General features: G+C 42.8%; 2 protein-coding genes across 6 annotated transcripts in view; one reads left to right on the forward strand and one right to left on the reverse strand.

Annotated features, from left to right (window-relative positions):
• The first annotated feature begins 171 nt into the window (after positions 1-171).
• Positions 172-7,795, forward strand: LOC119177084 (N-terminal EF-hand calcium-binding protein 1). 3 transcript variants are annotated; one of them, XM_075878074.1, is made up of 12 exons: positions 172-316; positions 435-459; positions 1,272-1,380; positions 3,431-3,554; positions 5,173-5,363; positions 6,258-6,376; positions 6,455-6,522; positions 6,899-6,952; positions 7,098-7,207; positions 7,266-7,343; positions 7,512-7,603; positions 7,659-7,795. In XM_075878074.1, exons 1-12 carry the CDS (start codon positions 257-259, stop codon positions 7,688-7,690), a joined length of 1,062 nt encoding a protein of 353 aa, XP_075734189.1. In that variant the 5' UTR covers positions 172-256; the 3' UTR covers positions 7,691-7,795. The 3 variants fall into 3 exon arrangements, with proteins under 3 accessions (XP_075734189.1, XP_037284365.2, XP_075734191.1); XM_037428468.2 differs by having other exon boundaries at positions 6,258-6,522; XM_075878076.1 differs by lacking the exon at positions 1,272-1,380 and having other exon boundaries at positions 200-316; positions 6,258-6,522.
• The window catches only part of LOC119177083 (acyl-coenzyme A diphosphatase NUDT19), a 31,139-nt gene continuing 21,956 nt past the window's right edge, over positions 6,212-15,394 (reverse strand). For all 3 annotated transcript variants that reach the window (XM_037428465.2, XM_037428463.2, XM_037428464.2), the window contains exon 4: positions 6,212-8,969. In XM_037428465.2, coding sequence (XP_037284362.1) covers positions 8,749-8,969 — 221 coding nt within the window. In that variant the 3' untranslated portion in view covers positions 6,212-8,748. The remainder of the gene's footprint in view (positions 8,970-15,394) is intronic.

The raw sequence follows: 15,394 nt of genomic DNA on the forward strand, positions 1-15,394 counted from the left end.
GCGTTACAGCGACCTTACTCGGGTAGTCAGTCAGTCGGACCTCGAAAAGCGGTGCTGCTAATTGTTTCCCAACACCCGCAGGGCGGGCGTCTCCGTACTTCACCCACATAACACGCGTGGTTCCCGCGGCGCGTGCCAAAAATACATCGCCGCGAGTCGGCCGTGCCCGCGTTCCGGTTTGCAGTGCGGCCGTCGCCGGCTGTTGTGTCTGCCGCTGTGTTGCGCTGCGAGGAGACAAGCGTGCAATATAGAAACCATGGTCGACATCAGCAGCCCTTTTCTCAACCTCCAGAAGGGGACGTCCGTCCTCCTGAACGTGAGTGAACGCGCCAGGTCGACAGAGCGAGTCGCCACTGCATGCGTGAGGGTTCGACCACCTCGAGCGGGGTGGTCACTCCGTTACCGTGAGAAAAATAGGTTTTGCTTCTGCGCAGGTCCTGAGCCGTGCTGATACTAACGGTGAGTGCTTTTGTGATCTACAAAACAGCGGGCAACGTGAACGGCGAGTTCAATCGCTGTCACCTCGCTTGGTAGGTTATATACGATAACATATATTCGCGCATTATGGGCTGCCTTGGGCATATACAGTCGACTCGTACACGTTCGACGATGTGGAATAAGCATCGTCGCACTCGACGTACCGTTTGACCACGCGTTCACATTACCTGAACGACAGAAAATTGAGGACAGAGAAGAGATCAATACAGACGCCAGCGTTTGTGTTTCTTGATCTCTCCTCCTGTACCATGTCTGCGTCTCTACATTATTTTATCATGAAACATATTACCTGCAAATACGCTGATGAAGGCAGACCAAATGTCACGCGACTGCGTTCTGAGACACTCAGTTTGCGCATGTGGCACAAGGCTTTGCAAACCCTATATATGACCCTTTCAAGTCTCTTTCATCGTTTAGCCTCCAAAACAATAGGAGCGCCTGCCCTATATACGAGCGTGGTGACCCATGAATGTGATTTTGCGCTCCAGTACTAAGCGCTGCCAAGTTCAGAACGTACGCACCCTAAACTACTGTAATCCTTACTGTATAGGTGCACGAAATAACATTTATCCTTTATGGCGTTTAGATTAAGCATTGTATCCAACGTGTATTCTATTCCATGTAGCTGTGCGCTGTCTCAGTTGTCGGTCAGGGTTATACGATTTGACTGTAAAGACGTCAGCGCGCACGTTGTGTTGGATTACTGTTCTCATACTTTTCACGGCCGCCTGGAGTCCTCCCAACCCTGCCTTCTTTTCTCCCTGTTTCGATAGGAGACGGCGTTCTCGCGAAAGAGGAATTCCTCAATTTCTTCTGGGACGCCGTACTAACGGAAGATGAACTCTGTGAACTTTTCGAAGAAGTCAATATTCACAGAACCGGGTGAGCAAAACCAATAGTCTCTTTAAGGAACATCTCGGAGGGCGCAGACAAAAGCCTATGCTAACACGAGAGAGTCTTGTTAAATTGGATTGCTTTTTAACGTTCTCAGCAAACTGCGTTGTCACCTATCCCCCCCCCCCCCCCAACACATGCACGCTTTTTGAACCTCACGTGTTGGTGCACAACCTGAGAGATCGACAGTGGAATTAGTTGGGTTGGTTGGTTCTACATATCGACTATTCACGTAGATGCACTTTGAAGTTACGAACAGAGAGTTCCGTCTCTTGTTTGTTGGTGTCTTCAAAGCGCATCCACATCTACGCTAAGGGATCGATCGGCCCGCCTTTGAGCAAGCGACGCCGGGACAACAGTGATGACGCCAAGAAGACGTTACAAAATCTGGTGCTTTGTGACATCACTGGGGTTTATTGAATATTCGAGAGCTTACAGTATTCGAACAAATATTAACGTATTCGAATTCAGTTCGATTCGAGTTTGAACTATTGAAAAGTCCGCATAGAACCCTTCTGTAAAGGTGGTTTCGCTGCAGTAATGAGGCGCTCTGCCGTAAGTTCACCTCTAAAAAAATAAATAAATAAAATAAAATTAAAAAAATATCGACACTACCCTGAAGCCTTACTTCAAGAATAGGTTCACATCGATTCTTCCTTTCTGTAAGTTTAAAAGCTTGTTATGTCAGCTCATGTGTTCTATTGTAACATTTTAATATGTAACGTATTTTACAAGTTATCACTTGCATTTTAACGAATGTCAAATCCTGCGACTACTCAAAGTTGCTTTCACTTCATTTAAGCCCCCCCCCCCCCCCCCCGGCCCCGACGCGGTGGTCTAGTGGCTAAGGTACTCGGCTGCTGACCCGCAGGGCGCGGGTTCAAATCCCGGCTGCGGCGGCTGCATTTCCGATGGAGGCGGAAATGTTGTAGGCCCGTGTGCTCAGATTTGGGTGCACGTTAAAGAACCCCAGGTGGTCTAAATTTCCGGAGCCCTCCACTACGGCGTCTCTCATAATCATATGGTGGTTTTGGGACGTTAAACCCCACATATAAATCAATCAATCAAGCCCCTTCCCCCCCCCCCCCCCCCTAAAAAAGATTTCCTCATGTATTCTTTCAATTAAACAAAACATGTATCACACAGGTTAGTTGGGTGATCATAAATATGCTAAATATTTTTTATAATATGCGATATATACTGTTCAATTCGGTTCACTACCAGATCACTATTCGCTTCGATTTGCTTCGGGTCTAAAATTTACTACTCGTTTAAGCATATAAATCACAATGGCGCCCCTTGACGTCGTCATTGATATTATCACATCACATGACATAATTTTGGTACTGTTTTGATAAAGCCCGACGCCGGATTTTTCGACACATCAGATCAGTGGCGTTGCCAGAATTTTTTTTTTTTTGGTTGTAGAGGGGGAGGGCGGGTTCAACCACACATTTTGTGTTTGTACGTGCGTTTGTATGTAGACTAATGCAAACTTTAAAAAGATGCGGGAGAGGGGACAGATACCTTCCACTGGATATGAATGATAAGCGAATTTTGCTCGTGATGGCTTTCCAGAATACTACCAGAACCATGCTAGCCGTCACGTTCCATTCACATACGAACTTTCTTTTTCTTTTGTTTTACAGAAAGAAGTGTATAATTATGTCGACTACGTTTATCTCACCTTAGCTAAAGCTAATATAAACGCAGCTAAAGAGAGTTATACTTTAAGAAAATCGCCTGCTTTTTTCACAAGGATTTTTTTTTATCATGCGTTTTTCGTCGTTGGGTGCTTGCTGTAGTAAACGTATAGCATATGTTCCTAACCTTCGTTCTAGCGATGGTTGTATTTCAAAGACATCTCCGAAAAAAATTTACAAACAATGTAGGTGCCAAAGCTATATATAGCGTCAACGAAAAAAGCTCGACAAATGCAACTATGCAAGTGCACAGTTACAGTTGGCAGCCATATGTTCTGAGTGTGAAATAACGCAGCAACGATGAACGATTAATTCATGGAACGCTCTCGGTTTAGCTTTATAGATGCCGGCGAGCTGAGCGCCTTCGTGTGGAAGCACATGGGGAACTTCCCGGGACTTCTCGCTGCTCTGGAGGACCTGAGCGTAGCTGTGACCAAAGGGTTGCAACAAATGGAAAAGGTTGACTCCATGCCCATCATTTTTTTGTTGTTGTTGTGCGCACTGTATGCAGGGCTGGGTAGTATCCAAGATACATGTACCTATCTAAGATACCCTTGAGGTATCTTCTATCTGTATTGCGATACGTCTCGCAAGACGAGTATCTGTATCTGTGATTCCGTTACATTCGATCATATGTCGTGTATCTTAGGATACAAAATACTGCGGCCACAACGCTATGCCAAGCGAAACATTAATCGATGGCTGAACTCCGCTGCTCAGGCTGGTTACTGGTGCCACTAAGCCACCTTAAGAAAACTAAGGGCAGTGATATCCGATTTTACCTTTTCGCCTGACTCCACCAGTCAGGACAGGTGATGGGGTGTGAACGTCCCTTTCGGTGAAGCAGAGCAGCACGACAGAGCTCGAGCGGTCTCTACAGGAACTACGTTCGCGTGCTTGTCCACGTGCCTTTTGTTTTCGAGATTTATTTTCTTTTTCGTTGTGTTAAAGCCGTGACTTCTACCAACAGTCACTTGAAAGCGCCGCCTAGAACCAAGCGTGCGTCGATGACCGCACAAATTCCGATTCCGCTATCCTGCATGGCACTGTACACCGCCGGTACTGATGTAGTATCCAACAGAACGAGCACCTACCTATCAGACAATATCTTGGCGTACCATGCCGCTTTCTTCCTGCTGTTTATATTCAAAGTGTTCTTGAAAATATAATTGTTAGCACAAGTGCTTTCTCAGTTGTCCTCCTCTTGCATTCCATATTCAGTGCTCTGAACTGTTTTTTTTTCTCGGTCTCATGAATGCGATATGCCTGTTGTAAAGTACAGCCAAAATAAGCACTCTCGTTTGTCCTTACTCTTGATTGTCTGCTGTAGTTTTGCTACTACTTACACATTTATATCGATTTGAGTTTACTCTTCTGCCAATTAGAGAAATATACATTTCGTGGGCGTGCGCTTAGTGTACATCTCTAAACACTCTGCTTATTCCTTGGTAAGATCACCGAATGGAGTTTTCGTCATACTAATGGTAATAGTTAGGAGCCATCCTAAAGATCTTAAAAAGGGGATTTGAGAAACATGTATTGTTGTGTCAAATGGTTTGTTTCTTCATGAACGTCCCAAGGAGCCATAGCAGCTAATTTTTTCATAGACACTGATTTTTTTGTTGTGTAACCTTAACAGGTAAGTCGACAATACTTCGTGCTTAATTGCCACAGCTATTAGGAGCGCCATCTGTATCGTACATCTCAACTTATTCACCATGTATGCTTGAAACAATAGCTTTTTTATTTTACCTATAACTTTTCGTTTTTTGCTCCTCCCCATTTTTACCATTACTAATTGCCACGTAATCAGAAGGCTCAGAAAAATTTCGGTGAGAGTTTGTCGGAGTGGGCCCTGAGCGCAAAGTATATTTCATGAGCGAGTCTGAGTGAGCTTCGAAATTTCTGCCCCGTTTTACATGCAGCTAATAGATTCGTCACTTTGTCTACATCCTCTCAGCACCATACCGACTGTTTTAAGGGTGTGCTTTGCATATGTGCGTATAAAAAACTCGGGGCACCTTATTTTACACGAATGCCTAATGTTTCTTCCATTGCGTGGCGATGGACTTCGCAGACATACGATGTCAACAGCATCCAAGAACAATTTGTCGCCAGATTCTTGGTGAGAGAGACGGTGTTTCAACTCTCCAAACTGACAGCAGCGCTGGATGCCTCCCAGAAAAGGCTCCAGGAAGAGGGCATCCCGCTCATCGACGGAAGCGACAGCAGTGAAGATGATGGCCAGGATCGAATTATTCCCAAGTGGTCAGAAAGCTAAGATTCTTTCTCGTTTAGCAATAAGCTGCGGAATGCTGTCACGAGCAGTCAAAAGCAACACAGGATAAAAAGGTCACCGAATAGAAAAAAAAGACATTTGTACAGGTGGCAGCCGCCAGCGTGCAAGCAGCGTAGCAGTGGGCAACAGCCACACTACCTTTGCATAGCTGTGGCCACTGCCAATTTTTTACGGCGTGCTAATGTTAACGGGATGCTAATGCTAACGGGATAGTGTTAGCGTGCGCACTTGTGTTTTTCCAGACCGTTGAAAGTTCAAGGATAAAATGGATAAGCACCACACATACTACACAAAAATAAGGCAATCCGCTGTCACAAGTAGCATGGTTTGCTGCTTTCCACAAGATATTGCGACAATGCACCACCAACAAAATTCCGCAACTTCCTTGTGTTGTGTATTTCAGATCTAACAGATTGGTGAAAAAAAAAAAAGAGGGTACGACATAAATTTAGACATCTTGTATCTTTCCCAAAAAAACAACTGCCCTCAATACAATTCGAAAAGTTATCAATTACTAATAAACTCAACATCTCTTAGATTGCGTGAAGTATTTCTGTGTCAATGTGAAGCTTTCAAGTTTTATCTAAAAAATCTGTGCTGTCTAAAAGAAAAAAAAGATGAGAAAAATTTAACACCCTGTATATTGCATGCATAGCACAACACTGCCTTGAGGCTATACTCTCAAATGCAGTGCTTAAAAATGGAATTTAACGAAAGCAGCATATAAAAATGGAAATCAAAATTTGAGTGAATACAGTGCTCTCAAGCTGTTTGCCCGGTAAACGATGCCTTGAAAAGCAATAATTATGACACAAGCTTTGTATATAACTTTTATTAAACGAGCGGCTGTACATGTGCAACAGCAATTTTCAGGCTGCAGCTGGTCCCCAAAGCCTCCAAGTGTACAAACCTTGCCCTAGTCGCCTTCTTCCCATCAGGCTACGAAAACAGGTGGTGACGCAAACATCACTTCATTTAGAAGGTATGATATTGCACTTCTTTAGACAACAGAGAGCCTGCGATCTAGGCATATATTATTGCCAGACCTTTTTATTTACAGAATCCAGTCAGGACCTGAATGCTCAAATCAAGAAGTTGGAGGCAATCGTAGAAAAGCTTGCAAATCAGGTTGAGATTCTCTTACAAATGCTACCTGAACAGCCACACACGCTGCTCACCTCAAACACCCACAGCGCTAGGACACTCATTCATCAGCTATAACACATGTCAGTTTCAGCTGTGTATACCACATTTCTAAGGATTTATACATTGATTTCTTGTTCTATAATGTTGCACAAGGAGTGCAGATTAATGTAATAGCTGTTGGCAGAAAGCCTACTCAAAAGTAAGCTAGACTGCAGTTTTATGTTAATTGTGCCCAAAGAATTATACTCACCTGCACTAAGTCTAACTAAAACATACATATTTGTGCTTTCTTGTTGAAGGTTCAAGAAATATTGTGTTTTAAAAGATTTGGGCTTAGAATGGGCCTTTTTTTTTTCAGCCGAAATTCCAGAAACCACAAGAGGATGAACTGGACATCACAGAGGAAAGCTTGGTAAGCTAAAAAAGTCACCAGCTCTCTGACATTGCAAAAATGCCTAATAAAGGCAGGTGTAGAAAACTACATAACAACAACTTCAGCCTTGCTCATGTATCACAGGAATAAGACACACCTTGTGTATCCTCTGCAATGTTCACAGTTATTTCTAGTGCAGCAAACAATGCCAGTGGAGGAAGGACAGTTGGAAGGCTACAAGGAGTCACTGAAAACTTATTCTGAAAAAACTGCTGCCTGCACTGGATGTCTCTTGTAAGTCACTGCTTGTCAAAGGCTCTTATTTTCTACCAAAATGAAACTTGTCTTCCAGTGTGTCTGTTCGTTTCTACAAGGACATAATCACATATGCAGTTTATGAAGTATGGGAAAATGAAGATACTTGGAACAAGTAAGAAGATTCATTTTATACACTTCATCGAACAGCATTCCAGATTGTTTTGGAATCATTTTACAGAAAGAACAAGAAATGGCAGAGAAATATAGCTATTTAGATGCACAGAATCTCCCATTTGTGTTTTGTGCTCGCTGTTTTCATCTGGAACATTTCACATTTTAGGCACTTACGGTCACATACATACAAGACACTACAGCATCAAAACATTGAGTGCTTGAGAAAGCCTGAATTCCTGAACACTATGGAGATACCAGGTAAGTATTGAAGCCATTCTAGAAAAGAACAGCACCTAAAACCTGATTACTGCAGGATCATGGTGGAAAACTGGATCAGAAATTTGACATTCCACACCTTTTGACAAAGCAAGTGCCTCTGCATTCAAGAAAAGTCAGCCTTTTAAGGACCATACCTTTGCACACTGAAATAAACTAGTAGATATGTCTGTGTGTACTGTTTCATATTTGTCTGATTTCATGACATCTGGGACCAAATCAACAACAGCCACCTGACTGCAACAACAAAGAGCGAGCTGAATAGAAGTAAGTGGGCCAGAACATACTCTTGAAGTATCGGCACTAAACCTGCTAGTTCTAATGAAAGAACAAACACATTGCATAGCAAATATATATATATATATATATATATATATATATATATATATATATATATATATATATATATATATATATTGCCATAAATATGCACATTTTGAAGAAGATGGAAACACCAAATAGAGAATTACAGGGTGTAATTACTTTGCATCATCTAAACACCATTTGCAGCTTGGCACTGCTAAAACACACTGAGACCCACTTAACAGAAATGTGAAACTGCAGCACACAAAGCATCTTACTCCCAATATTGCCAAGCTATGTATTGCTTTTGTGGAATGTGCAGCAGACACTCAATGTTCCAGCAATTATAGATGTACAATAAGTAAGGCACTACATTTAGCAGTGTGGCCAGCCAATAAATCACAGCAAAGCCAAAGAGCTCACATTAAGAAAGCAATTCCTTGCTGGCACCCATTGGTTGTCGTAAATGAGGGCATTTCACAGCATAAAAACTATGAAGTGCTTCTGCATATCAAGTCACAGAAATCGTTGAAAAAGACTTGACTGAAATTTCGACCTTTCTATATATGCCTTGGCAAAATGAAGAGTACCTTCTCAAAAGTGACTAAAGCTTAGTGTAACAAAGCTTTGCAATTGCTTAAACACCTCACAGTAACTTCAGACCTTAACTGGACAGCCAAGCTAGACAACATGCACTATGCGCGACAAGAGAAAGCATCATTGCAAAATAGACAGCAATGCTTAGTTTCTTGTGCAACCCAGCCGCTTGAGCAATACAATGTACAGAGATGCAGTGAAAGAAGCTCAATTTGCCAAGAAACCTGTCAAAGCATGGATGGCACCATGGATGCAGTGCCATTAAAGGTCTGTGGCTGTAGGTGACCTCTGGGAGGCTCAATATTAGAATATGCTGTGCACAGGGGGCCTTGCACTTCCATACGATGAAGGTTCTGGCAGCGGTTGCGGAGCTCCTCAAGGCTGAACGGGTATTCAGGACCAGGGCCCTTGCCAAAATAGTCGGGCTCCTCAGGGTACAGGTCATCACCTGCGAAAGAGCTTTTCTCAATGCTTGAACATAGGAAGCATGTGGGCTGCAAAGCACCAGTAACTTAAACCCTATTCACTTAAACTAAAGCTTTTATGAATGCTAAGTGTTGTAAATATTAAGCATGTAAGTGCTCCAGAGAAAGTTTTGAGCTTGACACTAAAAGATTGCATCTCGTGTTGAATGAAATCAGCACCGTCTTTCTTATTAAATGAGGATTTATATTTTTACTTTCTGATAACCAGTTATGAAGAAGGAGATTTACTCCCTGAATAACAAGTTTAACACGACCGCCCGCATGACACCCCTGAGAGACCTGTACACATTCCGTGCACCGCTCCTCAAACATCTCGACACGTTCCTAGGCACGTTCAGACTGTTCAAGTTTGTTTAAGAGGCCCATTATTACACTACATTTCATCCACTTAGTTTATTTTTACACTGGGATGTGCTGGCGGGTTTGGTGTGCCGACGTGGTGTGCGCCATGACGTCACGACTCACTGTTTTTCTGCATAACTAAACGCACTCCAGGGAATTAGACATGTCTACCAATTTGAAACCGCGAGAATAGCTCCCCAGCAGTTGCCTGTTGATGGCCTTGAACTATGACTTGATAAGCATATCTGCTTGAGAAAAGCATCCATATAATAGGCTGCCTGTTCATCACTGTAAGCGATTTCAGGACTCTTGCGTAAAGACAGTAGGCTAGTGAACATACCAATTGGTTTATTGGCCTATTTATTATCTGCGACAGTACTTCCAGATTCCCATGCATAATTCATCAGAGGTTATTTAACATCCCAAAACCACCATATGATTATGAGAGACGCCGTAATGAAGGGCTTCGGAAATTTCGACCACCTGGGGTTCTTTAACGTACACCCAAATCTGAGCACACAGGCCTACAACATTTCCGCCTCTATCGCAAATGTAGCCGCCACAGCCGGGAATCGATCCCGCGACCTACAGGTCAGCAGCCGAGTACCTTAGCTACTAAACCACCGCGGCGGGGCCAAAAAGACCAAATTTGGAGCAGTACGAGAAAGAAATCTTGCATTTAAAGAAATATATGTACAAAATGTTAAACCAACCTAAATTGTCCGTAGTGAATGAGAAAAACATTTCTCAACACTGCTATTTCTATAAATGTAGTATTCTGAATTACCCCGCTGAGCGTACAATGAAGTCCACATTAGCACTTGCCGTGCCGGCGGAATCTTTGACAGACTTTGCGAATTGAAATGTGGCTCTGCTAAGCTGGCGACCTTGAAATTCAGGAGATTCTTTAAACTGAGGAATGGGGATGGCGAAAAAAAAATCTGGTGCATAGGGTTTTCTTTTCTTGGGGGGAGGGGGGCAGCAGAACTGCTCCAAACACCAGCGATCCCACTAGTACTCACAATTATGCAGCACATACACGTATGAGTAAGTTTAACAAAATGTGCTGTGTTCTTTTACTAGCACTAACAGCGCCTTCCAAACGAAAATACATTATTCTGTGGAACACCAGTGTACTGTGGCGAATGTGGCTTAAGCAGTGTTCTGCTTTTGCTTGGGTCTGAACAAGGCCTAAAAAATTTTTGACCCCCCCCCCCCCCCTTTTCTTCTCTTGACGATGGGGTCGGGTTTTGGGCCTAACTTTTCGGCTTGCTTGGAAAGCGCGTTTGACCAAATAAAGTAACAACGGCGCGCAGCCCTTGGCCCAGTGACGGATATCTACCGCCGGGTCATTTATGTGCCGTTGCTATAGCAACAAACGTGGTGGCTGGCAATGATGGTGTTTGCAAAACGGCGACCTTGTTCACGAGCGGAATACACGGCATACATTCTTAACATGCCACACCAGCGTTTGCCGACTGGCTTAGACTAAGAAAAAAAAAATATATGTGCAAGACATTCAACATTCCCTAAATCATGCACAGTGCATATGAGCAGTGCTATTTCAACAAAAATTACTTTCTTTATTACCCCACTCAGCAGACAATGTTGAGGTCCACATTAGAAGTCGCCACGTCTGTCAAATTACTTGACAGAGTCTGAGGATTCAAATGTGGATCTCCCAGATGGTGACCACGAGATTCGTAAAACCGAAAAAAAAAACTGACACTTTATGGCTGCAGAGATGTCATATTGTACTCCAAATCATTTTGCCAGTAACTTTTTAGACGTCAGTGAGCATATTAGTACTCACAATTATGTGGTGTATACACACATCAGTCATTGAACAAACTGTGCGCTGTCTAGAGACTACTACTATAAGCACCTTCCAAATCTTCTGATACTTTTCCGCAGGTCACCTGTGTACTGTGGCAAAGGTGGCTTAAGCGGTGTTTCTGCACCGGGGTTAGAACAAGACCAAGAAATTTTTAACCACAGCCCCCCCCCCCCTTTCCCCTTCCATTTCTTTATTAAGGGGTTAGGTTTAGGACACAACTTCTCGGTTTGCTTGCAAGATGCGTTTGTCCAGATAAAGTAATAGCGGCACATGCCTGTCGGCCTGGCAATGGCACCGGATATCTATCGCATGTGGCGTTGCTGTGGTAACCAATGTGGTCACAGTATTAACTAAAGCTGGAAGCGTACAAACGCGAAGTGCTGAGAGTTTGTACACTTCCAATTTTAGTTCCCGATGGTTTCTAGCATGCCATGACCGTGTTTGCTGACTAAGAAATTCATATTTCCCACGAAGTGCCGCTAGCTACGGCAACACATTTTTGTCTTGAAGTTGTATCGTCCCGCCCATATATGTCTGCTGGGATCAGCGGGCCAACGGGCACGCGGCATTGCTCCTTCATCTGGTCGATCGCGTTTCGTGAGTGTCTTGGCCTTATGAGCAGCTATCTTAGACTGCAGATTAGAGTTAGGGTCTGCCCACAGAGATTGATGACGCAAACTACAGGTGGCCAAAGTGGCCTTCATTTCTCACTCAAAGTAGAGCGATTGAGAAAATTTTTCGGCTGAGCGGGCATTTTGGCACAGCGTAGCACAATTTCGGCAAATTTCATGACTTTGGCACAGCTTAGCGCACAAATAAAGAATTTTATCAAATTGGCAGAATTGGCACAGCTGTTGCACCTCTGTATTTACATAGCGAATTTCAAGGTGTCTTTTTAGTATTTTCACAACATTGGCTTGATGAAATTTTCCAAACCTTCGTATGCTAGGTCTAGGGCACCTACAGAAGACAATGTACTTCTTTTTTTTTTTGAGTAGAAGCTGTGTAGGAACCCCAGCAGACGCCTTCAATATTTTGTACATCACTGTGTTTGGTGCACCAATCTCAGTGGAATCTCTACCCGAATTTTCTTCTTGCATGTTTTCTCCATTCCCAAGCATCATGTCATGTTAAGAAAGGTGTTTTTGGGATTGTGAAATTACAGTTACTAATATGAGAAAAATCGTTTTGTTCTTTAGTGTCCCTTTAAAAAGAATGTAAGCGTATTTGACTTTACAAGAGAACTGCTGCAGAAATTAAACCTTCAGTTTTTAGACCTAAGGCTACCATTTTACTTAAACAGGGGTGAGACTGCTGAAACTAAAATGGGAGCAGTTTTTGGAGCAGCGAAACTTCATTTTTGGAGCAGAACGTTGCTTTGGAGCAGTTAGCGGCATTTAATATATTGTCCTGGGAGCTTAAAAATACCAATTTTTAGCAATGTGGAGGCACCAGCGCATATTTTAATTAGCTTATAATACATAAAACACTGAAACAGATTTTGAAGGAAGTTTTTAAATAGATTATTGCTAGGTATGAACTGCACTGCCTTTTTACGTACCATGTAGCCCTCATAGCATGAGAAATAATAGTTAAAGAAGGATTTTGTTGAAAGCTAGGTTCCCCATAAACACCTAAAAAATACATCACATTAAAAAGAAATGCAAAAATTGTGATCACAAAAGAATATTAGTGATGTAACAGTGGCCAGTCGCTTGAACAAAAGCTTGACATGATAGCGTCAGGAGCTTTTAACAGACAACAAAAGCCCACTGCACTGCCGTTCGCAGCCACCTCATGCAGGAACACCTTGAAGAGTGCAGCGCGAGAGCCAAGAAACCTCGCCGCATCGACTATCTCGTAAAGTGCGTGCGTATGGCACTAATTGATAAGCAAATAATACTGATAACGCCTCTCCACACAAGCAACCACACGTTATTACAACACAAGTTGGCAAGTTCTATATTTGTATAATATTCTATAGGTTATCACCGTCGATGCAGCCGATAATATATCGACTTGCGATTGCTGCCCATGCCGCTCCACGACTCCCGTAATGTGCTCCCGCAGCGCAGGTAAAAAAAAAATCCGTGTCCACGCAAAGGAACCACTGAACGTAGAGGCAGGTTTTATTGCAAAAAAAAAAAAGAGAAGGAAACAAAGAAAACTAAGTCGCACTGCCACCGACCGAAACACAGATTGAGATAAGCCTAAAGATCGTCAAGCCCAGGGCCGGCACCCATGCAATGATGCCTCTTGAAGCGCTCATTTCTAGTTTTGATTACAAAATGAAGCAGTGGCAAATCACCATTCATGAAAACTGTGCAAGTGATCGCCGAAGTGTAATGAGTCACGAATAAAGCGCCGAGGTGCCCGTTAATATCGTTTACAATTGTTTGAATGCGTGTTTTGTCACCACGGCTCTGCATGTAACCAAGTGTTTCTTTCTACCTGCAGACACCAATGTGTGGATTTCACGTGCGATGGCTTTTTTAAATGCAAAATGCAATGAGAACTCGCTTGTTGAAATAAATTAGTAGCTAATGGGTGTAAACAGGGAATGGGTTGCACACGTTCTGCCACTCACGAAACCCATTTTGAGAACCCATTTGCACGTGCCAGAACATCCAGGAAATGCGTCAGATGCAGGCAAATGACTCCACGTTTACAGTTACTCGCTCACGGCAAACACATACTCCTACGTGACCGCACGCAGCAGCGTTGACATGAAAGCCACAGTGACCGGAGGAACGCGCTACGCACAACAAAGAACTGGACAGTCAACCCTGCTACGCTTGCAACCCAACTCTTGTTTTCCCTAGCCGACAGTGGCACAAGATCACACAGCCTAGCTAGTAAAAGCAGCACGCTCGATGCACGGTAGCACATTTTTGTGGAGTTACGCATATTTGCAAAAGTTTAAAGATTATGGCGGCACCATGGGAGCCTTTGTCACCAGAAGGGTGCAAAGTAAAAAAAAAAACACACAATTGGGTGCGTCTTATTAGTCAAACTCTTTCTTTCTCCAGTGAAGCTGAAGTTGGCATCAAAATTCTAGCTTTCGAGGCTGTTTCGAAGCAGTTCGGTGTAATTTCCTCGATTTGTATGATTTTGGAGCAGCTTGGTGCAAGAAAACGGAAATGTATCAAAAATGTTCAATATGCGCAGCTGTCTCACCACTGAAATATTTATAATTATTATTAAACACTCCCTATACAGCTGGTATACAAGCAGTATAGATGGCGTAAATCATGGGCGGGGGGTCAAAAGAGTCTGGACTTTACTTCTGTTCAGGCTGGGGAGGTCACCCCTTGCAAGTGTCCCACTTGAGATTTTGCTTTGCCTGTGATATATTTGAGTTAACAGTTAAGTACAGTGCAATCAACTTTTTAAAAGGCTTTTTATCATTTACTGTGTACCTGTGTTCAATGCTCCTCAGCTGTGTGAACTATGAAAATCTAAAAAGGGTAAAAAAAAGAGACTGAATAGAACAATGCAGTGATGGAAGCGACATTTTGCTTTTGGGAGCAGATTTTGGAGCAGAAAAAAAAAATGCTATAGCTTAGAGTTGCTGTTGGTGTTTTCGGAGCAGATGCATGTTCCTAACGACTCCTGAAGCCTAAAACATCACTTAAGCATCTAATAAATATATTTATTATTAAACATGCCATATGCTAGTATATAAACAGTATAGTTGGCATAAATTATGGACGGGGGGGGGGGGGGATGTGAAGAGTGTTCGGACTTTCCTTTTGTTCAAGTTGGCGAGGACGACCCTTGCAAGTGCCCCTCATGAGATTTAGGTTTACCATGTGATATATCTGAGTTAACAGTTTAGTATAGTGTAATCAACTTTTTAAAAGGCTTTTTATCTTTTACTGCGTACCTGTGTTTAATGCCCCTCAGCTGAGTGAACTACGGAAATAAAAAAAAGGTGAAAAACAAAAACAAAAAGACTTAACAGAACAATGCAATTGCTCAAGCTCGGACCCCATGCTCGTTTTTTATATTTTATTTGAAAGCATGATTCAATTCGTATATGAAAAAAAAATAGATCCCATATTAAAAATATGAATTGGACACCATGGCCTGATATGAGTCACTTCTAGAGATTTTTCTGGATTTACACCACTGAGCAGCATACTAGGATGATAGTATATACAGCTTTCTTTTGGTTTCGCTTGTGCTCATAGTATGGTCCCATAGTTT

The sequence above is a fragment of the Rhipicephalus microplus genome, chromosome X, assembly GCF_043290135.1.
Source record: "Rhipicephalus microplus isolate Deutch F79 chromosome X, USDA_Rmic, whole genome shotgun sequence".
Classification (NCBI taxonomy): Eukaryota; Metazoa; Arthropoda; class Arachnida; order Ixodida; family Ixodidae; genus Rhipicephalus; species Rhipicephalus microplus.